At 38.5% G+C, this 27,087-nt stretch overlaps 1 protein-coding gene across 2 annotated transcripts in view; it reads right to left on the bottom strand.

The window, feature by feature from the left end:
• Positions 1-26,751, bottom strand: part of ST6GALNAC3 (ST6 N-acetylgalactosaminide alpha-2,6-sialyltransferase 3) — a 306,384-nt gene extending 279,633 nt beyond the window's left edge. For both annotated transcript variants that reach the window (XM_026679326.2, XM_087960486.1), the window contains exon 1: positions 26,434-26,751. In XM_026679326.2, coding sequence (XP_026535111.2) covers positions 26,434-26,451 — 18 coding nt within the window. In that variant the 5' untranslated portion in view covers positions 26,452-26,751. The remainder of the gene's footprint in view (positions 1-26,433) is intronic.
• Positions 26,752-27,087: the final 336 nt, after the last annotated feature.

Raw genomic sequence — 27,087 nt, 5'->3', positions numbered from 1 at the left:
TCACAGCTCAAGTCCCCAGTCCAAGTATAAGTTCCCAGCAGGGTCATCCAAGATGAAGGCCATCCCAGCTACCCAGTGAAAGCAAGCAGTCATCTATATTGGGCAGCAGTAATATAGGAATATGCTGGAGGTGGAAGATCATTTTAGAGACAACAGCAAATCCATAAATTTGTACTGCACAGGAGAAGGCAATGGTAAAACACTCCTGTACTTTTTCCAAGAAAACTATGCAATGATTGACAATGCAGTGCAAAATAATGGGCCCCTATAGGTTGAACATATATATTAAGGGAAGTTGGATTAGAAAATGTTGAGCATGGTTTTAAGGCTGGAAGAAAAAACATCAATAACCTATTTGGCTGACACTACTCTGATGAAAATGAAAATAACCTGAAAACCCTAGTAATGAAAGGCACAGTGAAAAAGAGACTATGATTAAATGTAAAGAAGACTAAGACCGATGATAACAAATATAGCAACCAGTCTTAGAACTGGCAATGAGGAAACTGAAATGATAGATATTGTCTCCTTTTTTGGATTGACTACCTATAGAAAAGGAATCAGCAGTAAAGAAATATGCTAAAGACTGGCATTTCATAAAGCTGTAATGAAAGCCTTGGAAAAGGTATTAAGATGTCACCAGATGTCTATAAAGATCAGAATCATGCAGGCGATGGTTTTCCATATGACATTCTATGAAAGTGAAAATTAAACATTGAAAAAGTAGGATATAAAGTGTATTGATGCTTTTGACCGTTGATATTGAAGAAGACTCTTGAGAATACCATAAACAACAAACAAATGGAATCACTGAACGAACCAATCCAGAGTTCTCCCTCAGGCACAAATGACCAGACTCAAATTATCAGATTTGGATTCATGCAAAGAACCAATTTCTTTGAAAAATTCATAATGCTGGGAAAAGTGAACAGAAAAGTGGTGTTCTTGTGTGAAATCCAAAGCACTTCTTCTGAATCTTTTCAAAATGTGCAAAATGGTGCACATCTGCAAAATATGTAAATACCAGTAGTTTCATACATTTACCATTTAAAGAGGTCCAATGATCTGAGATGGGAAAGCCCATATCATTTCTTGACTAGTCTTATCTAATCTGATGCTACCCAGAATGTTGGGGCTACTCCTCCTAGAATTCAATTGGTTATATCAGCTGGGAATTCTGGAAGTTCTTATCCTTACTCATCAAGAAGTATTGCCCATCTAGGTGAGAAGTACTCACCTTGAGAGAATACATAAGTATATAAATAATCCAATGATTATCTATATGCTTCTGTATTTCTTCTTGAAGACTGGCAGTGTCAAGATTATAAGGAATGTTTTCTTTATCTTATGCACCTAAAGCAATTTGAATTTGTCCTAAAAAGTAATGAATTGCTATGCATAAACAAAGTTTGCTGGGCCATGTTACAATGTTATTTTCCACTTCTTTCTCCCATACTACATAAATGTTATGCTGTAAGTAAGATCTGTGATAAGCCTTTAATTAAATCTCGCTATAATCTTTTTATGGTACACATGTAGCAGCAGCTGACCATGAATCTATTCCTTTTAATTTAACTGCATTACTAAATACATTCCCTTCTGTATTAGAATAGAGAAACTATTGAATTCAAGGGGAATAATAGTATTAAACTTTCCAATTAAATTATTTTTAATTTAATCCAATGTAGTTTCACCTTATCCATCTTTCAACACCTGGCCTGGTCTCTGTTTTGAAATGAACTCTCAACATTCCACTGTAAGCATCAGAATGGTGTACTTATAAGATAATGGAGCAATTATTCTAATTAAAATAGAAGAAAATGCATCATCCATGTAAATGTATTTATTAATTCAGTGAATTAGTTCCAACCTCAGTTGGCACTTCCTGCATTTTCTGTGGCACACTAATGGAATGAAAGAGGCTGCTAGAGTTAAAATACACTATGAATTTCTTTTTAGATAATACTAGGCAGTTGGGAGAAAAGAAAGGAGAAATAAGGAAAATGAATTAAATTTTAATTGTGTGCATGTGTGTGCATGGCACTAGTCTCTTTAAGGTTGCTGTGCAACAGAATGAAGATCACTAGTTGGGGAGCTGAAAATGAAGACAAGTATTTTGTGCTTTGAGGTAAATGGTTGAAAAATTTAAACACACATCACACTGATCAAGCAAGTAAAATTACATACATTCCATTTATGTAATTGCATGATGACATTTATCAATTTAGTTATTTAAAATAAATAACAAAAACTTAAGTGTCAGGACGTCTACTGTGCTTTCCATCTTGTTCTAATTGAAACAGGATGAGGGCTCCTTTCAAAGCATTTTCACACACTTTTCTATACATACAGGAATATAAATCTCAAGGGGTTATGAGCATCGGAGAGAGCTCTCCTTTCAAAAAACTGGCCTTAAAAAGAGATACAACTCTGCTACTATTGCAGGTGTTTCACAGTTAACATTGTTTTTATAGAAAAATTTACTTGATGCAGAAAGATGTCTTAACAGCCATGAAATTTCAAGCATTTTAAACCCTGTTTCTGTTTCTAACTGTCATTCTGTTCTACGAACCTGGATTAGCTGAAAAATTGCTTGTTGTAGCAATTATTACTAGTTGGCAGCAGTAAATCATTCTACCAGCTTAATTATTTTCAAAAACTATCAGTGTTCAAGCAGCTTCAGTAATCAAAGTGTGCAAGAAAACCCATTGGGGCATCCAGAAGAAGGAAGAAGAACTAGACAAAAATGCTATCGTTTTTCTCCCACAGATTATAAGAAATACAAATCTATTTCACCTTTTCAGCATACAAGATTCTTTAATATGCTAGAAGATGGATGGATGGATGGATGGATGGATGGATGGATGGATGGAGCTGAGCATTTACTGGGCAGATGGCCCTTCCTCATGGCTACATGGAGTTCACAGCAGATATTTTCCCTTTGCGCCTTGAGAGAGAAGCATCTGTCGCTGCATAGGATTGAACTCTCAACCTTTCAAGTGAGCTTCTTCACCACTAAGCCATCATGCAATGTGTCTGTCTGTCTGTCTCTGTCCATATATGTATGTATATATGGTTGCCAAGTACATAAAATGTGATCACATGACCACAACTGCCATTTCCTCAGTCTATCAGAACTTTAAATCCAGATTGTAAATATAATTTATGGGAACCTCCGTAACTTCAAATGGTTGCTAAGTCACCAGTTGTAAGTCAAGGACTACTTGTAATCTGCCATAACTTGTCTTACTGACAAAATTCAACATTTAAAGCTGATTTCAGAAAGGGAAAAAAAGATGCAATCCCTCCCACTTCATTGCTTTCTCCTTTCTAATAAAAAATACCTTATTCATAAGCTATTCCCTCATCCATTGCTTTCTGTTATAAAAACATGGCGGAAATAGTCTATTGCTAATGAACTGTACTACCTCACACATTCAAAGTTGCTGTTCTATACAAAAATGTTAATCAGCCCCAATATGGGCTTTCAATGGGGTTCCTGGGAGAATCAACACCGTTTCTAGCTACAAATCAGTGAGCCCATCTCCAAAATGAAAAAAAAAAAAACACAGTGAAGCGGAGTCATACCACTCTCAAGCAACCATGGCTTAATGTTGGCTTTCGGCCACAACAAACAAATTCAAATTAATTCAAAGATCTGAACTGATAAACTGTAGCATCTTTTCCCTTGTTCTGAAATAATCACATGTATTCAGGCTGGTGGAACAGAAGATGGGCTGCAATTTGATTCCAAAAAAGCACACCAAGTTATACTGGCAAAGAACAAAGCTGCTACAGATTGAAGCTACTGTTGTTGTTGTTTTAAATACAATCTGCCTGATACCAAGACATAAATACTAGTTCTTTTTAATGAATTCTTCTGCGGATTTCCTTACTTACTTACCCTAACCTAAGGATTAAGTGGAGATTATAATACCTGAACTAATTTGATTCACTGAACCACCATATAAAAGAGGAGTCAAGTAACTGCCTCCAATTATTTGCTGAGTTTTGTGTGGGGAGATTTGATCTTACTGATATCCAAGCCCAGACCTATGACCTGCTGGCTTCCTGAATGCTCTCTTCAGGAATATTAAGAGAGTTGTTTCTTGCATTTATACAAACATACATATGTAAAAATGTTAGTAATTCTCAGCACATCACCAACACACTTATGAAAAGCAGTCTAAAGGGCTTAAATATACTGTATCAATAATGCAGTACATTAGGGCCAACAGTTCTCAGCTGCAAAATGCTGCATGGCTACTAGAAGGCAATCAAAAGATAGGCAAAATTCTGTCTTTTTGCCATCTAGTGTTCACGCAGCTTTCTATAACCCTATATTTTGTGTGTGTGTGTGTGTGTGTGTGTGTGTAATTTTTTTTCTTATTTTTCCTCTCTTTTTTGTTTTAATGAATATTTGCATTATTTTGTTTCTGTTTGATCTGTTTAACATAATCCTTAATAAAAATTATTAAAAAAAGCAACAAAGTAAGAGAGTAAGAACTGTTGTCCCCAAAACTGGGTTCTTGCTTGGAGTCGAAGCCGAGATAAGTCACTGGACACAAGGTGTGATACAATATACTTTTACCCTGTTTCTCCAACAATATGGCCTCCCCCAATAGGAAGTCCCAGCATGTTTTATAGGCATGAAATGAAATTAAGCCCCTCCCCCAAAATTAAGGCCTATATTAAAACATGCAAAATGGGGGGAATGGTGGGGGGCTTGCCGTTAGGAAGTACTTTTGTTGCACACCCGGATATGGTGCTGCCTGCGTTGACCCCAATACGGTGCCCCACCAACGCCGAGGTCAACATCCAAGCCGTCGCCGCCCGCCCGCCCGAAGATGCAAGGGGGGGGAAATTAAGTCACCCCCGAAAAGATGGCCTAGCCATTTTTTCGGAGCTCAAAAAAAAAATAAGACCCGGACTTATTATATGAGAAACACGGTATTTTGGTACCAAGATATAAGGACCCTGGTTCAAAAGATAACCAAAGGCCCCGATTACAATCTTACAGCAATTTTTATAGTTAAGAGGTGTCGCATTCAGCCCTTTGCCCTTCCCCTAATAATGCATGCGTAACAGATAATACTGATTGGTTATTTGGCTCTCAGCCCCCTACATAGCTAAATGTCGCGTCACCTGTGTTTCACCTCAGGTCATGGGTATCTTGCAGTGTCCTAGTTTCATGTGCCAGCTATGTGGTTTTTGGGGGTTTTCTTATAAGCAAGCTATTCTTGTTCCTTATATCCTGGCTAGTGGTTTAAGGTACTAACTTCTGCCTCGCTAAGAATGTGCAGTTCCAACCCCTTTCCTATTGCAGAGCAGCTCAAGGTAGCTCCCCCCCCCGTGACCGCCCTTTCCACAGAGAAAAGTAAAAGCAGTTTTAAATCTTTGTCTGAGACAGCACCCCCACTCCCCTGTGACCCCCCCCCCTTCTGTAGAGAGGGACAGGAAGGAGCAAGGCTGCTTAAGGCACAGAAATGAAGACAATAGAAAATGTTTTATCAGAATTCATATTCCTCACCCTCATGCCCATTCCATCCATTCCTGGATCCTATCTCCACATATGACCCTTCCTCTGATCCCCAAGGCCTCCTCTGTACATACATTCCGTCGTCTGATCCTTCAGAACCAATGTATCTTGCACAATATTAAAGATTAACCTCAGTCTATTCAAAACAATAATTTGCGTATTTTCAGAAGATACCTTTTCTTGCAATAGAGCCCTGAGTATTTTTAGTCAGGTGAGTGACAAGATGGTGAAAGAAAACAAAGACCTGTGGAGAAAATACTAGGGGTGATTAGCTTGGAGAAGAGAAGATTAAAACATGACATGATAGCTCTCTTCAAACATCTGAAGGGCTATCACAAAGAAGTTGGAGAAGAGCTGTGCTTTCTTGGTCCAGAAGGCCGAATAATAACAAATAGATAGAAACTACAGGAAAGCAAAGCTCAGATAAATGTTTGAAGAAATATCTAACAATGGCACACACAGCCTCAGGAGAAAATAGCTGTAGCCTTTCAGCAGAGGCTACTGAATCATCACATAAATACTGTATAGGTAGTCCTCGGCTTATGACCACAATTGAACCCAAAATGTATGTTATTAAGTGAAACATTTGTTAAGTGAGTTTTGCCCCATTTTACGACCTTTCTTGCCATAGTTAAGTGAAACACTCCAGTTGATAAGTTACTAACTCAGTTGTTAAGTGAATCTGGATGCCCACTGACTTCGTTTGTCAGAAGGTCGCAAAAGGTGATCACGTGATCTTGGGACATAGCAACGTTCATAAATATGAACCGCTTGCCAAGCATCTGAATTTTTATCACATGAGGATGCTGCAAAGGTCATAACTTTGAAAAACTGCCATAAGTTACTTTTTTCAGGGCCATTGCACCTTTGAACAGTCACTAAATGACTAAATGACCTGTTGCAAGTCAAGAACTACCTGTAGTGAGCAGATTTTATTTAATTTATTAATTTAAAATACTTGTACGGCTGCCCATCTTAAACTCAAATTCTGGACAGCTTCCCAACATTAACATAAAACAACATCAAGCAAAAATTAAGTTCTGAGGTCCAGCAGAAAATTGATGCAAATATTAAGGATGGCTTCATTCTCACTCATTAAATAAACAAAAGAAAATCAGTACATTTTTCTGTGCTGCGGACTTAGTTTAGGCTCTTCATACAAGTTCTGAAATCTCTTAGCATTTTGATAAGCACAAAGTCTCTACACCTGTCAAGCAGCAGTTTGTGAGTAACTGTGATTTAATTTCTTCCTAATTAGTGTAGTTTCTTCAGCTTTCTAAATGGAAAAAAACTGACTGACTCCAGATGCTAAAGATGTTCCATATATTAAGATTCTTTATGGGAGACCATCTCCAGGCTTCCTAATTCTGAAATAGATGACTGGGAACAAAATTGTCACAATGATTATTTATATGTGTTGCCATCCAGACATAAAAAAATATGCAATAAGTCATAAAATTGAAGTAGTTGGATGAAGCCAATTATAAGACTAGAGATTTCATGGGAACTAGTTAAAGAATTCTAGTAGTTAAAAATATAAATTAAACCCAAGCTTTGAACTTCAGAGAATGTTTTAGCCACAAGCTACTTTAAAAAAAAAATGTTATTAATTATGGATTTCTGAAGCCAGAGCTTCAAAACATATGTTGCTTTAAAACTTGCTTTGCGACAGTGCTTTGAACCTGTCATCATGCATCAAAGAAAGAACATCAGCTGAATTAAATTAATTTTCTTGGATTTTCCAACAGAGACTGACATCTATTATATTTCTTTGCTTTCTTTTGTGACTGACATGGAAAATTGAGCTTATAAGAAGTCCAGTTAGAAAGAGAAATAGCACATGCCGCCACAGATTACTTTCAGGATTAAATAAAAAGCTCTCTTTCGCCTATCTAAACAGTAGATTCTTAGAAAAAAAGGGAAGAAGGGAAAGGAGGTCAGTATCTTACTTCCTAATGGTGAATTAACAACTGTACACTTGTATTGTTTCCCTTCTACATTCAAGACCACCACAATGAATTGCCGGCTCTGGGTAACACACCTGTTGCAATTATAACAAAACCAACAATTATGGATCCCACAAATATACAGTTCAAAGATGACAGGAGGGGGGATATGAAAACAATAGGGGGGGAAAGCAACCACACTTTCAATCATTTAAAAGGAGTCTTCTCTCCTTCCTCTTCTTCCTCCTTCTATTCAGCAAAATATTTACTTCTGCTAAGAAGGAACGCAGGCGTATTCGGGATCAAAGCAATTACTTTTCTTCCTGGACTTACCATAGGAATGGAGTCAGCCATTTGAACTCTGCAGCATGCACCAATCCTTGCAAAACTGTGGACTGAAATAACTGAACAGCCGAACTGCATTGATAAAAACTGAAAACATGAACATCATGCCATGTCTAGAGTATGGTAATCCATGAAGAAACATGAACATGGCTTTCAAAACTAGCCAGAGTAGCTTAGGTTCTAACCAATTGGGCGTTGTTTACCTGAACGCCACTTTTCCTTGTAGGCGACACAGGTCAGGATGGGTAGTACTCTTCCTTATCTGCTTAGGACTGAGTCTGTGCAAAAGGCTTATCAGCCTAGCTCCGCCCACTCTGAGTGACTCCCCCCCAGTTTCTGCGAAGTCAGTGCGACAGACCGGGTTGCCTCTAATGAAGGAAAAAGAAAACAAGAAATTAACAGTGAGCCTTCTTCCTGTGGAGACCATAACCCCTGGGCCCAGAGGGAACCTAGATGGGCATCCCAACCAGATAGGGAAGCATCTGTAGTAAGGACCAGACAGGATTCCAGCTTGAAAGACTGACCCTTGGACATGGCCCTGGACAGCCACCAGTGGAAGGAAAGTAACACTTGTTTAGACAACTTAACTTTCCTTGGGGGTATGACTGGACCCCGCTTTCTGGAAGGGAAGCAAAAACCACTGGAGGGGTCTGGCGTGAAGCCTGGCCCAGGGGACAATTCCAATACAGGAAAACATTTTGCCCAAAAGCTGAGAAAGAAGGTCTAACGGGACCGAACTCTTGGCCTGAATGCTCCTCATCATCCCTTAAAGGCCAATCAGACGCTCATGAGAGAGAAACATTTGACACCCTCCCGTGTCAATTATGGCCCCCAAATGAAGGAGACGCTTAGTAGGAGAGAAATGACTCTTTTTTTGATTAATGGAAAATCCCAGGTTCTGCAGCATCGAAATAGTAACCTGCAGATCCTGCTGAGCGCTCTGAAAAGAAGAAGACATTATTAATATGTCATCTAGATAACATTGTAAATGTACCGGAAGGGTGCGGAGATGCGATGCCAAGGGAGCAAGAGCTTTTGGTAAAGACCCTGGGGGTGGAAGACAACCCAAAGGGAAGGGCCGTGTATTGGAAATGTCGACCCTGATAATAAAACCTAAGAAACCTCCTGTGGGAGGAACAAATAGGAACATGTAAATAAGCTTCCGTCAAGTCTATTGATGTGAGCAAGTCCCCCTGCTGAATGCTTTTCAGGATGGAAGAAAGAGTGTGCATTTTGAAACGCCTGCAAACAACATATTTATTGAGTCATTTCAGATCGAGAATTGTCCTCCACCACCACCCCGAGGCCTTAGGAATAACAAAAATTCTGGAGTAGAATCCCATCCCCTGTTGGTCGAGGGGAACCTCCTGAATGGCCTCTAGGTCCAGCAAGTGCTGGATGGCCGACTCCATCAGACTCCGCCTCCCAGCATCTCTTGATACTGGGCAGGAGATAAAGAACCTCAGAGGAGTGGAGTAGAATTCCAGTGAAAGACCCGATCTAACGGTTGACAGAACCCAGGCGTCTGAAGTAATACCCTCCCATTGGTCAGCAAATCATGCTAAACGACCACCAATGGGAACAGAGAGAGCACTAGTGCTGGTGATGGTATGGGCGACTTCCTCCTCCTCAAAAGGGCCATTTAGAAGAGAACTGCTGTCTGCCCTTGCCTGAGCGATCAGGAGGAGGTTCTTGACGTTGATAAGCAGTTTTTGAAGGCCATTGGAAACTGGAAGATGACTCTCCTCTGGACTGAGGGTGCTTGAAATAAGGAGCGGCCCGATGTTCCACCCTCTTTAGGAGCGAAGGAAGGATCTTTCTTTTGTCCTAGGTCTCAATCAATGGGGGCTCAAGGACCTCACCAAAGAGTTCCTCCCCTTGGACTGGAGCAGACGCTAGCTTCCATTTACGTCTGCCATCAGCTTGCCAGTTGCAAAGCCAGCACATGAGCCTGGCTGCCACCGAGGAAGCAATGGCCTTCGTGGCAAATCTGGCGCTGTGCAGGGTGGCATCTGCCATAAATTCTCTGGCCACCATGATCTTGTTGATGTCCTGGTGGGCCTGGACATCCGATGGGGGAATCCTCTCCCGCAGCTGCTTCAGTCATTTGAGCGAGCTTCTCGTAAAGAACGAAGCCACTGTAGAAACCTTGACAGTCCAGGCAGCACCCAAATGGGATCGCTGCAGCAACTGTTCCACTCGCTTTTCTTTTGCCTTAAGGACTTCCTCCAGGTCCAAAGGGGCAGACGAGGAGGAGGTCAAAGCTGTGACCGGACCATCAACCATGGGGACCTGAAGGGTCTTGGTAAATTCAGGCCCCACATTGAAGAACCTGCAATCAGAGTATTAGGCCCCGTGGCAGGAGCTTCAAACTGCTTCTTGATTACCTTTAGGAACAGCTTAGGCGAAGGAACCACTTCCTTCCTGACTTCAGGCTCATCGAACAGCACATCTGACTCCTCAGGGGGAAGAGTGGTTGGGGCCTCATCATCTGCATTTTTCAAATTGGTGGTGTTTCTAGCCTTGAACAACAAGGGACTAAACAGGGTGTGTTTAAAACAACCAGTAAACACCAGAATTTCCTGTGAAGGGCCTTCATCCGCTGACATATTGGATTCTGGCCAATCAGGTTCCCGCAGCAACGATGGAGCCACTAAGGCAGCAGGAACGAAGTCTTCCACCAACTCAGAAACTGGTCCCTGGATGAAGGAGCCTCGTTCTGGCAAAAGAGTTTCACGAACCCGGGATCTTCTCTCTGACAAATCAGAAGCAGCTGAAGAATGACAGTCACTCTCTGTAAACCTTCTGAGATGCCCTTCCTGATTGCCTTGTCTATCAGGAGTTGTAGATTCATTGGGACATCCGGATCAGAAGAGTCAGTATGGCGGGCTGCCGATGCAGTAGAAGGGAAGGAGGGTTCCACCCCCTGTCTACTGCACCCATGCTCCTGCCAAAGTGCCTCATCTCCCTGAAGATCCTCAGCATGATTGTCGCCTTCAGAAGGAATTGGAGATGCGCCTCTCCTGGATACATTAGGGGACCAAGTTTGGAAATCAGGTCTGGAAGAAGGTCCAGGTTCCTCCAAATCCACTTCATTGTGTGCAGCCAGAGAAGAGGGGCATACAGACGTTACACGGGAAGAGGCCTGATGCTTTTTTTTTGAGGTGGTGCGCTAATGTCAATTAAAAAGTTCCCTCTGTGAGTATAATGTGGAAGGCCACACTCCAGAAGTCTTCACACATGCATCTGTATTCCTTGGCTTCCCTATGTCACCAGATTCTCTGCGGTCAACTGTATGTGTGGAGGTCTACACACGTATGACAAAGATATAATATGCACACCTATGACAAAGACATACAGGCTTTTCTTTAACTGATATCAGAGGCACAACACATGGAGTGTGAACTTGCTTTTTGCTGCTTGCATTTTACTAATTCTCCTAGTGGTTCATTAAGTTTTGAAATCACATTCCCCTGAAGTCTGTTTGACCACAAACTTGCTATCATTTAACTCACACGTTACACCTTTGCAAACCCCCTTGTGCACTTTCCCACCTGTCAGCAGCCACTTACCTGTTTGCCAGCTTGCTTGTAAGCCAATTGGCACTTGCAATTTCTTGCTGGCTTCGCCTTTGACTTGGTTGTGAAAAACCAGCACGAGGCTGCCTTACTTAACAACTGTGGGATTCAGTTAATGATGGATGGCAACCAGGACTTCTGGGGTTGTCATTGCTAAGTGATGCCTTACAACCACATCGCTTAGCTACAGAAATTCCAGTGCCAAACGCTGCCATCAGTCAAGGCCTTCCTATATCGCCATACAGGCAGATAAGTTTCCTTTCTCGGTGGCCTACCCTATTCTATACAGACAACAACGGCAGAAAATAAAGAAGATTCTGAGGGTTTTGGAATCAGAAAAAAATGAAGCAACAGCAACAATTTATTTCTGTTTCCATTTTCTCATCAATTTCTGTTCTGAAAAGAATCTACTTACTATCTTCTTCCTAATGGACACAACCAGCTGGGTACACCAGGTGATAAGGAAAGGAAATTTCTCATTAACTGTAGGAAGTGTTTTATAGTTTTATTGTAAGGTTTTGGAAAGTGCAATAACTAAAGAGGAAAGGAATACAAGATTGGTTGACAGCTCCTGCTATCAGTGCTGAATGGACCTGCTGAAGCTCTATGAACAAAATGTAACTTGTGTGCATGTCCTCTGTGTAGAAGAGATAGAGGTTTGGGGGAAATAAACAAATACACTTTTCACACAAAGAAAAATAACACACTTTTGACATTATTACCAAGGTGATCAGCACAAATAACATGTAACAATTAAGATAGCAAAGTTTGCAACAAAAAGTAATGTAATATAATATTGTGATATACCAGCTTTACTGCCTATTGTACTGTAGAAAACCAATTCCTGATTTTCTAAATTAATTATCATATATTGCCTAGAGATCCAAATACTCCAAAACTGCTAGCAGTACAGTACACCTTCATTTTTTAAAATCCCTGTTTTGTGGAGTTCGAATACAACCAACAACATTTTCATTTCCTGAAAAAACAAATTGTTTGCATCACAGTTAGTCTAGACAAAACCCTTGAATTTATGTTAAATTATATTTAAGCCATTTCTGTCCATTTGCACCATATGTAACAGTTTAAACATTAATGTAGTCCACGTCTATAAATATGAATCTCAGCATATGCAAATCCCACATTTAATTTTTAATGAGATGAAAGATAAAAAGTTATAAACATGAAAAGGGACCATAATAATGGAACTTGAAAGCTTCTACATTCTTTCCCAAGGACGCAAAACTGATTAAAAACAGCTAGCCAACACTGCATCTCATATGTTAATCTGGCCTGGCAATAGCACAAGAAATAACACACTCCATCAAATGAACATTTAGCATCCGTTTTCCAAACAATGTTTCATTTCCTTTTTATAGTTCATTATGTTTTCTAGCCCAATCATAGAAGTTTCATGTTAGAAAGCCAGGCATAAAATATCATGATTTCACAGAGATTAAAACAAACTAACTTGTCAGTGGTTAACTGTAACCCAGACTACAGTAGTGCCCAAATTAGCTCTGCATTATCAACATTTTATCGTTTTTTTAAAATCATACTCAGAATGATGATGTACAGAACAAATGCAACAAAGACACAAGCACTTGATATCTGTTAACTTCTGCAAGGCAAACTTAAAGCATAATCCTATATATATGTGTGTCCCAGATAGAGAAGTTATGTGTCCCAGATAGAGAAGTTGCAAAATATGTGTCCCAGATAGAGAAGTTCCAAAATAAATTTTTATGTAGTGTGTGTGTGTGTGTTAGAGAGAGAGAGAGAGACAGAGTCAGAAAGAGACACAGACACTTACAGAGAGAGATTGAGAGAGAGATTTTCAGGTTTTAGATAGGAATAGTGCACAACTAATAATTAAGTCACTCAATATAACTGGCAGAGTTATAAACTGAAGAAAATCTTGTAAAGTAAGAGCTTGAGTCTCACCTGGATATAGGAGGTATTTTATTGCACAGATAAAGCTGACAAGACCTGGAATTTATAAATTGAGCTCCTAGCCACTACATTACTTTTTATGTAATCACATATAAACACTTCCAAAGAAATTCGTAGAGGAACTTCCCCAAATGGCTCAGATGATACATTCAAAAAATGGTGTGAGTCATTCACCAAACTGGCTGGGATTTCTAGATCCTGCAATTCAGACACATCCACCAGGTACCAGATTAGGGAAAGAAGGCATAAAAAGAGAAAGCCTAATGCAGAATTATATTGTTTCTTTTATTTTATTTGGTATTTCTATTACACAAGATAAGGAAAAGTTTGTCAAATCAGGTGCAACTCTATATGCATCAGTGTATGGTAAACTGCCAGAAGCAGGTCAGAAAGCAGCTGTGCAACTCTAAAGGCAGAGGCGGTTACTTTATATATGTTTGTCTATCCTTCTCCCTGTTGTGAAGCATCTTCTAAGTTTTTCCTCAATCCCATGGCTTAGTTTTCATGGGCAATGAAATATACAAAATATATATCTCTACATCTGCTTAGTTGCATCTGCATTTCAGATCTTATAGATCAGGTTCCTTCCCTTCGTTCCAGTGTTTTATCACTGTGTTTGATATTTCTTCGTTTTCTAGCACCTCCAACCACTGCTGGCATAATTGATTTTTCTAAGGAATCTGAATACACGATACGATCAAAATAAGATAGCTTTAGCATGGTAATCTTAGCTTCCAGTAATATTTCTGTCCTGATACAGCCTAAATCTTCTAGTGGTTTTTTTTTTTTTTTTGGCTATTCAAAGACATCAGCGGGTTTTTTTTTCTATTTGCTTGTTCAAATTTTTTTTCCAAATGTAAATTGATCCAAATGGTTAAAAGGGATTGTAGATGTTTGTACTTATAGACTTGCAAGATTCTGTTAATGTAACCTTACAATGAAATAGAATTAGTTTATCTAGACATGTTCCTTGTTTGATTTACTCAGAAGGGTTGACATCACTCTTGCAAGTTTGAAAGTACAAACTTTCCCCTCTCAGTGGTTATAAACTACAGCTTGCAAAACAGTCAAAAAAATATGTTAAGGAGAAAATGTTAGGCAGGAAAACTGTCATCACCTAGGGTTTGTCATTCCTTCTGGACATTGATATTCTGAGTTGCCAACCTGCAAAACCACTCCACCCAATTTGCTACTAGCCTCAAAACTGTCTGAGCTGAAATAACAACAAGGCAAAGGTAAGCAAATTTCAAACCAGTGAATCTTTCTGACACTAAAGGAATTTTGGATATCATCCTGCAGAATTATTGAAAGGCTTACGTTATTAACACAAAATTCCAATATTTTCCAATCAACCCTACGAATATTAAGCCTAAGTGTTCTATCATAGAATACTTTTATGCTGACAATCTAGAAATGCTACCATAAATGTCTGTAAGAAATATAGGGAGATTTTAACATTAAAATCTATATACTGTATATAAAAGTGAAATACCACCCACGCATCATCACAAAATCTTCAGAACCGTAAAGCCTACAAACTTGAAATCTGGCACGTATGTTCCTCTTGGATTCTAGGTGCTCACTACAAAAGGATTTTTCGAAATGACCATCAGAACATTAGTATTTCATATATTATTATTAACACTCTCTGATGCTAAGGAGTTTTACTCCCTCTCCCCACCTGAAAAGAAATCTGTTCCAAATGCAAAACACAAGCCGGGGAGAACACAGAACAGTTGAGCTAAGGCACGCCCAGGCTCCTTGCTGTCTCCTTTGTGCTCACACAGCAAATACTGTTTTACTTTCCAAACAGCCCTCAACTCTCTCACACACTGACAGGATGCTAGCCAGATGAATACTGATGGATGCTGGTAGGCAGAGGCAGAATTTCCCCCCCATTATTTTACTCCCCAAAACTAAGCCCAACCACATAGTTTCATAGCGAAGCACAGGTATCAAGCCAGTTTGCAATAACGAACTAGTTGGCTGGGAGATTTGGTGAAGGAGAAAGAAATGAAATGGTGACACTTGCTGCAGTTTTATCAAGAAAACTGGATGAAGATGAAGACATGGGTGTGTTCAACCCAAGTGCTACTTGGGCATATACATTGCCAAATGGACTATACAATAGCCTTTCTCATCACCTGACTCTAGAACACTCCAAAAGTTGACTAATTTTCTGGATACAATTATGAAACAAGAAACATTTAAAGTCCTTCAATACAGACATATACGCTTAAGGTATTTAAATCAGGTATTTCTCACACTGCAATCACCACCCAATGAACTTTAAAAACAAATCAACAGAACCACTAAGGTTTCCAGGACAAAAGTATTATAGGAAAAAGTAAAAGAAGTAACAATAGATTACTATTATAGTAGATAGTAGTTAACTTGTTAATACAAGAATTCCAAGTTATACTCAGTAGTTGATCTTGGATTATAAAACTTCCCTCTCACAGGTGTGGTAAATCTTGATTTATTCACAGTTCCCAAACCGAAAAAAAAATACTCACTTTTAAACTAGGCACATGCAAGATGCCAACTTCAGTACCTTATCTTTTCTAGCAATACTCTTACAATCCAGTGATATATATCCACAACATCAGGAGACAAGTATATTCCATATAATTATGTCATAATCTGTCAGCAATGTTCTGTTATCTTTTATATTTGACAATGTCCATTTGCTATACAAATGATTAAGCCAATAAAGAGATGTTTTCAATGATGTTATTTTTGTAAATATCAGAAATGACAAAATTCTGAAACATTTCCCTTTCCTGTTGCTATTTTTTTAAACCTTCCAGAGTGTTCTGTGGTTGAATTCAAGACAGTTATTCTTAAAGAAGTTGCAAAAATTATTTGCATTGATTCAAAAGTATTTCTCGGAATGAAAACTGTTTAAGAGTTATTATCTCCCTCTATCTCTTAAGAAGCTATAAAATATAATATTGTATCCAATAAATTGTATCACACTTTATTGTTTTTTGTATATGTGCATATGCATGCATCTAACTATGTATGTTTGTATGTATGCAGGCATTACTATTTCTCTCTCAAAACTATGTTAAGGCAACTGATGAAGTTGACTATAATCCATAAAACTGTATGATAAAGTTTTGTTTTGTGTTTTGTTTTCTTCTAGATTTTGTTTTCTTTTGTTGGGAGGATTGCTACAAAAGCTATCACAATTGGAAACGTTTATATTAAAAATATTTTTAAAGAAAAAAAATATAATAGGAAAAAGATCTCAAAATTATTCTTTGACTTTTAACAGTTTTGCCACCTCCTTTCATTATTACAGAACAAGAAAAAAATCTATTACTCCGGATGTTGATATGGGATGTTGATCTCTCTCTCTCTCTCTCTCTCTCTCTCTCTCTCTCTCTCTCTCTCTCTGTGAGTGAAAGAGAGAAGCTCTTAAGAAGCTATAAAATATAATATTGTATCCAATAAATTGTATCACACTTTATTGCTTTTTGTATATGTGCATATGCATGCATCTAACTATGTATGTTTGTATGTATGCAGGCATTACTATTTCTTTCTCAAAACTATGTTAAGGCAACTGATGAAGTTGACTATAATCCATTTCAGCTTTGATCACTCAACCTCCATCAGAACTGAGAACAATCCAGATGGATCAGCTTGAAAAACATAGTCCTTGCAGCCAGATTTAATTGAGTGATATGGTTGGCAGTGGTACATTATTTGTTTTATATGCGCCTCTTAAAGTAGAACCCTTAGTGACAATTAATGTCACTGCTGATTTATCATGTAAAAACCAAGTAATTTTCATTGCAAGCTGTTTGGTTTCCTGCATGAATCTGGAAAATATCCTCAGTATGTACCTGCCTCATAAAAACATTTTGTTCTCTCTGCTTTTTAAGAATGGAGTTGTGCAAATTCTGCTGCTGCTGCTAAATTCTTTGACATTCAATTTTATGCTCCAGAATTCATATTAAGATAATAGTTTTATTAGGTCAGCTGAAGGTCTACACTTTTTACATTCGCAAGCTTTCAAGAGTCCAAAACTCTTCGGTAGGCAAAAAAAAAAAAAGTTAAAATCTAGAGAAAAAGAAATGAGAGCAGGAGAGGGGAAATGTGGCTAATATTCAACCCATAATAGGTTCCTATCTTAAAATTATCCTTCAGAGAACTAGTATGCAATTAGAGTTATTAGGTTGTATAAGATTCTCCAAGATTTAGGAAAAAGTCCAAAAATATAAAATCAGCCTTTACTCAAAAATGCATTTTAAAAATCTTTGTAATCAACAGAATTACAAAGGAAGTAGTAGACGGAAAAGAGAACAATTAAGTAACCTTTCTTGTAGATAGCTCAAGCTATCTATCCCAGATAGTTACAGAATATTTTCTCCTACACCGGTAGTGCTCAACTTATAGCCCTAATTGAGCTCAAAATTTCTGTTGTTAAGTGAGGCATTTCTTAAGTGAAATTTTTATGATCTTTCTTGCTCCAGTCGCTAAGTAAATCACTGCAGTTGCTAAGTTAGTGACACTGTTGGTTAAGGGAATCTGGCTCCCCCGTTGACTTTGTTCATCAGAAGGACACAAAAAGAGGTCACGTGACCCCAGGATACTGCAGCCATCATAAATATGAGCCAAGAGTCTGAATTTTGATCACGTGACCAACAGTCATAAGTGTGAAAAATGGTCATAAGTCAGATTTTTTTCAATGCTGTTATAACTTTGAACGGTCACTAAATTAAGTATTGTAAGTAGAGAACTGCTTGTAATAATAACCCTGGACCTGAGAGAGAGAATGACTCAGTCACCCAGTGTGAACTTCCATGGGTTGAAGCTGGACCTGGGTAGGTCTATCCAGTCCTACTTCAACCCACCAATGAATTCCTTGCTCTGGCTACATATAGATCCTCTGCACTGCTCTAGCTGAACAAAGCTTACTTTATAAATTATACTCGGATATAGTATGTGTAGCAATCAGATGCAGCCTTGAAAAGTTATGCTCTAGTTTTTAGGAACCGCAAGATACTACACCATTCTTACAACAGTTGCAAATAAAACAGCTATCTTGTTATAAAACAATTATTCTTTATTTAGATTAAATCCATAAGCGTCAACGTTCAAATGCAAAGAATTAATTAATTAAAAGTATTAATTAATTAGAAATTACTTGTTTTAATCAACTCATTAAAAAGAAATACTAGGGAGCACATAATAGAAATATATTTCTAGATTACAGTTGCCAGATATAGACTACAAATGGACCAGAAAATGATGCAGAGAGATTCATGGTCTTTCACTTTCTGCTGCCATCTCAGTTGTCCAAATTTTGCAACACACATCTGGGAGGTCTAATCTGGATTCTTAATTTAAGTTCATGCATGCATAGAAATTTAAAATCCAAAATCTAATTTCACATAATAGCTTGCATGTTGTAGTTATGAAGGGCTGATATCTCAGGAAGAAAGCAGGCAATGATAATCTTAGAAAAGAAAGGCCACAGTCTATGAAAAGTGCCCTCGTATTTAGATGATACCATGCCAGCTGGGTTTCTTTATGATAGTATCATGGATGGATTAATTTTGTTTTGACTTATTCATTTTTAGAACAATTCACACCATACAAGGGTTTAATCAACATTTCTTTCTTTCCTTATTCGGACTGGAAAGCACCTGGGCTTATTTAAAAACAAAATGATAAGCTGAATCATATTCCACTAAAAAGGCTATTATTCTCTTTAGATGTATTCTTTGCGAAAGCAAAATATATACAATCAGATCAAGATAATTTATGTTTAAAAAGTAGCAAGGAATATTAAGTGCCACAACTGTAGCATTACTTGATTGTAAAAGGCAACTTCATACACTCTGCTATAAGTTGAATAGGCTGCACAAATTGTACATGATCAATTCAAGAAGCGATACTATACCTTCATATCCACCACCTAACATCATCTCTGGACAGAATTACCACTGGCAAAGGACTACGGAAGAATCCTTATTAAGGAAGAGTCCCTGTACCTGGAGAGTACAGATAATCCTCAACTTACAACAGTTCATTTAGTGACAGTTCAAAAGTTACAACGGCACTGAAAAAAGTGATTTATGACCCTTTTTCACACTAATGACCACTGCAACATCCCCATGGCCAGATGATTTACATTCAGATGCGTAACAACTGATTTACATTTATGACGGTTGCAGTGTCCCTTTTTGTGACCTTCTGACAAGCAAAAGTCAATGGAAAAACCAGAGTCACTTAACAACCATGTTACTCATTTAAGAACTGCAGTGATTTGCTTAACAAATGTGAGAAAAGTCATAAAATGGAGCAAATTCACTTAACAAATTTCTCACTTAACAAATGTTGGGCTCAATTGTGATCGTAAGTTAAGGACTACGTGTACTAGGTTACTTATCCCTTATCAAGCAGAATCTCATTTATCATCCATGTACAATACCTCTCCAAAGCTGTGGCAAGGTATCTGCCTTTATATTTCCTAGGGATTTGTAAGCACTTGGAAGGCATGCTTAACCCAAATTGCCACAAGTATTTGTGTCCTAGGCAGACACTGATTGTTAGCCTGATGATTCTGAAGAGGCAGCAGAATACACAGCAAAACTTTCCACCAATAGAATACTTAATGGAAACAAACACATGGCCCTTGAGAAGTTAACATGAACTTGCACCGTACTTTATAAACTGAACATGCAGAAATACATTCAACTTCCTTTAAAAAGATCTATAGTTGGGAAATCACCAGAATAAACTATGGTATGCAAAATAGTCGACCATCATTTCCTCCTCTTTCATCACATGCCAGTTTCAGATTTGACAACGGAATGGCTAATGGGACACATAAAAAAAACAACCACCACCACTTTATTACCATACAACCCATCCCCCATTTTGCATCTGTATATTATGATGATGTACATACATTGAAAATGGACAAAGTTCAAAATACAACACAGTTTTCATCCTTTTGATGAAGGCATCGCCTGTGGACATTTCTGCAAGTAACTTATTTTGTGTTCAATCGGCATAACCAAACTGGGAATTTTCTAGCTTGCTGACTCTTACTTTCTACCATAGTTAATGCTGCATTCTGTTCTAAGTTCTTATCAGTTTGAATTTCCAACCATGTAATCAGTTTGAATTCTGAAATCCCATCACACTTTCCTATCCTTATTTTGCAATATCTTTTCAGGCACACAGTCCCCACATTTGAAATCTGGAGTACGTCTCTCATTTAATGAGCCAGAATGTGAGTGTATTACTATGTCCTCATCTTAGCAGAGTTGGGTCAAAGGTTCTTTTTGATTTGAGATGGCTTTATTTTTCAGTATGAAAAAATGACACAATAACAACATGAGACAGCAGTCAAAGAAAATAGGGAAAGACAGACTTTACATTCCTCTTCTTCCACAGTTTCGTTGTACTTGTAACAATGACAATAAAGTTCTTCTAATTCTAATTCTTCTGCCAGTCAGAGAACTCCAGAAAGATGACGCACCCTACCAGTTAGGTCTGGATAGATGTTCCATTCCATGGAGTGAGTTACTTTATGCAGGCTTATCTCACTGGAGATTGGTCAGGATAAGTCTATCTTATCTTGCATTTGGAATGCTTTATTTGGTCATGCCAAGAATGAGACCATCTGTGGTTAAGAAGTATTTGTTTATGCCAAGTGATGATGAGTCCATCTGAGAATGAAGGACTATCTATTTTCCAAGGGTGTTTTGATTGATAATGAGAAAGATCACTGTTTGAATCATTACTGTCTTTTCATTTCCCTAAATACTAAAACAATAGTTACAGATAAGTATTCATACAAGAAGATTTAGAGGGTGATACAGTTTTTTTTCTCTATTTTCAAGAGCCATAAGAACTAGTTCCCCAAACTGGATGCCACACGAAAAATCTATATTCATTTATTTCTATTTATACCATCTTCACATTAACCATGGGGAAAATAATACCGTACAAAAGGGAGAGTCAAGATTTTGTCTAACCTCTTTGTACCTTATGCAGTCTGTCATCATGCAAAGGGTCAATTTTGCCATTACATTCTTTTCTTGCATTTAAAACAATGAAGTTAACATACTGGTGATATATTGTATATCTGTATGTATACATTTACAATGAGGTCAAATGAGAGGGAGGCATATAACTATTGTCTAAGAAATAATTCAAATCAGGCACCAATATTTGTAGTGTGTGCCTTCGATTAAAGGAGTGTAAACTGATTTAGCAAGGCTTAGTTGCAAGCAACTCCAGCACCAATGACAGTGAACAAGCAAATGCTGTTATACAGTGACCTTTACAAACATTTCCCAATAAATATTTATAAAATGCAAGTTAAGAAACATAGTACTGGAATTGGCCATCAGAGGGATTTTGCTTCTGAATTTACAGGAACGAAGTTCTGTAAACAATATACACGCTATCATCATCCTGAATTATGTACATATTAACAACCAGCATTCACATGAAATTATAAAGATCAAGGATTGTGCCAAATATTTTATTGTGATCATAGTTTAAAGAAGAATTGTGTGCAGTGATGAAAGTTGCCGAAAATTACTCCTTCCACACTTGTCAACTCACTGGACACAATTCAGAGATCTGGAGGCAGACATTAAAAAAAATCACGAAAAAAACACCACAACAGCATGTGTCAGTACTGTTTAATTAAATGGCAAGTGGTGTTTAATTTATTTTGCAGAAAATTGTCATTGATGTTTGTCTTGGCTTTGTTTTATGTTCTGAAACTGTTGTCTTCTGTATTAATTTTTAGTTGCCTTGAATACTTAAATTGAGTAGAAAAGTGGGACAGAAATTAAAAATAAGCCAATCATTAACCCAATTCATAGAGATTGAATACAGTGTCTGCAAAGTATACGTAGGCCTCAACTTATAACAACAAATGGGACCTGAATTTTCATTGCTAAGCATTCATTGAGTCATCAGATGATTGCCAATCTTATGACTTTTTTGCTGCAGTTGTTAAGAAAATCACAGGGTAATTAAGCGAATCTGGCTTTCCTCAATGGTTGTAAGTCAAGGACTACATACAGCTAGTTATTTCTCAGATTTGTCATGCAGGGGTAGAAGCAAAAGTATGATATAACTGTTACCAAGAAAATTTCACAGGGTTAACAAGGAGTCAAGCTCAAAATAAGAGAGGCTTTACTTCTTATAAGGTTTTTAAACAGATCATTTGGATTCTCTTCCTCCGCTTCCAATAACAATGCCTAATGGGAATTACAATCACTATCCTATAAGAGGAGGGCCTGACAAGAACTTCCTATCCCAAAGGGAGCATTATTTGTCTCACTGAAGTAAAGAAATTACACAATTTGATTGGAAAAGGTGTTTTATGCTATATCTGCAGCCTGCACCAGCATGTCCAGTGACTACTGGTGGAGAAGGAAACTGGAGTGGCATGAAACATTAAGGCAGTTTTGCTCTGATCTTTAAGAGAACCTCACTCAAAGAATCATCAAAGTCGGCCACTCCTTTGATCCGCTTCAGAACCTTAATATTTATAGCTAAACATTTGGTTTCCTTTCATCACTGCTTATTAATAATGTTAATTCGTTCAACTGGCTTGTCTAATTAGAAAGTTTTAAAGAAACTTAAGAGTAACCAAGCGTAGCTTAGTTCTATTCATGCTCAACATTCATCCATGAACCCAAATTGGTGGTCAAAATTTAAGTTAGGTCAAAACTGACATACATACGTTAATACATTTATTGGGTGTCTTTGAGTTAATGTTGACTCCTGGTCATTGCCTGCACTAATCCCTGCAGTTATTGTGGGAAAATTTTGGAAATGATTTGCCTTCTTCCTCGGTTGAGAGAAATAATAAGGGTTCCGTTGCAAAAAATCCATTTAAGAAAATTTAAAATAAAGATTAGATTATCTGAAGATCTTGATACAAACGAAACTTCTCTAGTTACATAATTTGATTCCTGTGTAAGACGTTTTCCTGGACTTGTGGAACTTGCTTTATAATAAAACTGCTCCCCCAATATCTCTTCTTTTTAAAAATGCTATACCTTTCTGCATTAACAAGATTAGCTAACTAATATCTTTGCTTAACAAGTCCAACTTGTTGTCTCCCTCTTCTTTTATAATATAGAAAACAAACGGACACAACATTTGGAAGAGGCCAAATCTCAATGGAGGGAGATAGGCTAATTTATAATTAATTAAATATGTGAACAGGCTTCATATTTTAAAATCCAAATGTAATATATAAGGATTAGGAAAACCACATAATTAGGGAAATGCTGTTTATCTTTAAAAATACTTGTATCTAGTTTGTACTATGTTTAAAAGTTCTCAAAGTATTGACTCTGGAAATACTCATCATACCTATCATCTCTAGGCAATATTAAACACATCGAAATATAAATGGTTTAAGCATGGAATCCGAACTCTACCCTAGAGAGAGGTGGAGGTTAAAAGAACAAAACAAAAAATTCTTCTTATTGTCGTGTATGGTTTTCTTTTCTGTTTTTTTAGAGTTTTAAAATAAAGTTTATTTAAATTTCATATATTTAAAACATTTAAAAAGAAACAAACAAACATATAAACAAACATATAAACATATAAACAAATATATACACACACACACACACACACACACACACACACACATATACATTTTGCAGCAGGTATTGAGCATTGGTTACATTTTTCTTTTCTTTTTTTTTTCTTTTACCCCATAACATTGACGTGAACTACCTTGTTACAATACCTTCCTCGTTCTTTTCTTATGTGCCACTGAAATTTTAATAGGCTTAATAAACAGAAGTGTCTGGAAATGCTGAAATAATAGCCTGATCTTAGATTAAGACTACTTCATTTGAAATTGTGTAGATTATTACGTAGATATTATTAGTATGGTTAATTTTATTGCCTCTAATGAAATGTACTGATTTATCTGATCATTTCGAATGCTGAACTATTCCGGTGGGGACCTTTTTGTGAACCTTGGATGCCCCTCCTAAAGTAGAGTCTTAAAAATACAGTTTGCCAAATATTTGTTACAATGGTGTCTTGCCCAAGTAGACTCAGCACATAGAGAAGTGCAAGCGGTGGATTCTAAGCTATTGAAGTATATTATTGGTGCTCTCTCAATTAAGAGGTTATGTCTAAAGGTGGAAAATCCAAGTTTAATCACTAAATTTAATCGGGCTGAGGAATTCCAGCGAAACTAGGGCGATCAGAATCAGGAAGCCTACTAGAGGGCTACAAAGCAATACTGTACATAAAACTCTCAAATCTTTGCTGTCATCTAGTGGTCCCCCAGTTTTTGCAACCCAGATCTTGTAGTAGCTAAGTGGTGTATCTCCCCATAAACAAAGCAACAACTCCAGTCATTTACAGCCAATTTGTTACCACCCACCAAAAGAGGGCTGAAGGCGAATCCAAAAATGTAACCCCCAAAAAAATCTGTAAGAAAATGGATTGACGATTATTCTAATACAACCTCTCTCACAACCCACCAAAGTAACTTGCAAACACAGGGAACCAGAAATAGAACTGGAGTCACTAAAAGCACCAGATAATGTTTTGTTGCAGATTAGCTTGCATTTGCTAAGCAGGACTGCAATAAAGTGGGCCTCTCCGAACTTCCCTGATGGCCTGTGAAAATAAGACACTGCATTCATCATATGAATCTAGTGGCCAACAAAACTTTTATGGTATTGAAATATTTCCATATCTGGAAGACTTTTTGAACTTCAACCTATATTTATTCAACCTAAATTTATTTGAACCAACAATTCTCCCCAACGGAGAATCCAAAGGTTTGCATAGAAAATTCGAGAGACGGATCAAGAAATCTACTTATAGGGTCACCTCAGCTCGGTGTGCTGGGCGAAAACTACTGGGAGTAACACAAAGGCAGGAAAGAAAAGGCCCCAAAGTACAAGACTCAAATATACAGATTTTTTTTCCACATGTGATCTGTAAGGAGAGATGGAACACTTCTAATGCTGATTTTATTTGAAGTATTTCTTAATTTTTTTAAAAAATAAATGTTTCCCTCCTCTCTTGCTCCTCAGTTTCCTTCTACCCGATTCAACTCTTTCTGAGGTGCTAACCTACTCCTGACCTAAATATACATTGATTGTGTGTGTGTGTGTGTATATATGTATATGTATGTATGTATGTATGTATGTGTCTGTGTGTGTGTGTGTGTATACACACAGAGAGAGAGAGAGAGAGAGGCGACGGAAACAAAGGGATGATAGTGAAGCGGAAAAGATTTGATTATGGTTCGTTTCTCTCCTTCTGGAGGGAGAAGGACATTTAGAAACCAGAGGTTGCGGAGGACGCCAGCCTCCTCCGACGAGTAAGGGATACGTTTATAGGTTTCTGCTGAAATCGAGACGAGGGGGGGAGGCAGAGAGAGAAACGTGCGTTGTGTGCGCGCTTCTGGAGCAAACTTGTCCATCTGAAAGCAGCGCGAGATTCGCGCCAGAGATTCCCCAAAAGGAAGAGAAAGGACGGGACCCTCTCCCCCGCCGCGGATCCTTCAAGGCGCCCCGGCCGGAGTAAGGTTATGCCTGGAAGGAATCGGCCAGCGGGTTTTTTCCCTCCCCGTCCCTTGCCTCCTCGTCTCCTCTGCCTGCCGCATTCCGTGCTGCTTTTCTCCCCACCACCACCACGACCACCACCCCCCTTCTTCCTTTCCCATCCCCGCTTGAGCTTGAGAGATGGCAGTAGCAACGGTGACGAGGAAGCGAAGAAGAGCCGCGGGGAAAGGAGAGGGGTCGGCGGCGGCGCGACTGAGAACCCCTCGGCATGTTTTGCAGCGGGGATTGCTAAATCGGGGGAAAGAGGCACCCGGGGGTGGGTGGGGGGAAATTCAAGGTATTTTTTCCGATTAAAATGCAGACGGGGTGGGGGGTGGGTGGGTCATCCCGATTTCCATGGCTCGGAGAAGCGAACGGGACTCGTTTGCGTTGTTATTATTATCATTCTCATTATTTTTCTCAACCTCTTCCTTTCTTTTTGAACAATCCAAGCAACAGATAGAGATTTTTTTTATTATTATTTTTTTTACCTTCAAAATGCAGGCCATGTTCTATCCTTCCTTAACCCTCCTCCCCTTCCAAAAGCAGCAGAGATCTGCTTTGGGAGTCAAGAGATCCAACTCTCGGAGGCAGGAGACTGTGAAAGAGCCGCCCCGGGGCTGCCTCCGCTTACATTCCGGGAGATCCCAGCACATGAGGACCCGCACCGTTCCGCGATCCGTTAGTCATGTTGGCTTTTCTTTCCTTTTTTTTTTTCCCATGTTCCTCCCCATCAGCTTCTGCCACTGGCTGGGAACCAGCTCCGTACCACCAACCCCTTTCGTCACGTGACTGAGCTGGGCTCTTTCCACCGCCCCACCCACCCCCGGCTCTTTTTTATTTATTTATTTATTTATTAACTTCTTTTTTTTTTCCTGAAGAATTTTCGTTTTCTTTTTTGAAGAGGGAAGCGATCGGGTGCTTCTTCTCTTCTTCTTCTTCTTCCTCCTCCTCCTCCCTCTCCTGCTTATCGGGACGGTATGCCAAAGAAAACTTTTGATGCCCGAAGATGCGCCGCGGTTTGGAAGAGACTCTCTCGGGGTGGGTGAGGTGAGAGTAGATAAACTTCGCGTGACTTTTTTTCCCTAATAAAAAAAGAAAACTGATCGGGAATCTCCGGCGCAGAAAAGCCGGATTAGAGTTGG

Source organism: Notechis scutatus, chromosome 3, assembly GCF_049901735.1.
Source record: "Notechis scutatus isolate UNSWTSFEM ecotype Mainland chromosome 3, rNotScu1.2, whole genome shotgun sequence".
NCBI lineage: Eukaryota > Metazoa > Chordata > Lepidosauria > Squamata > Elapidae > Notechis > Notechis scutatus.
Note: the sequence above shows the minus strand (reverse complement) of the source record. Positions and strands in the feature narration are given on the sequence as shown.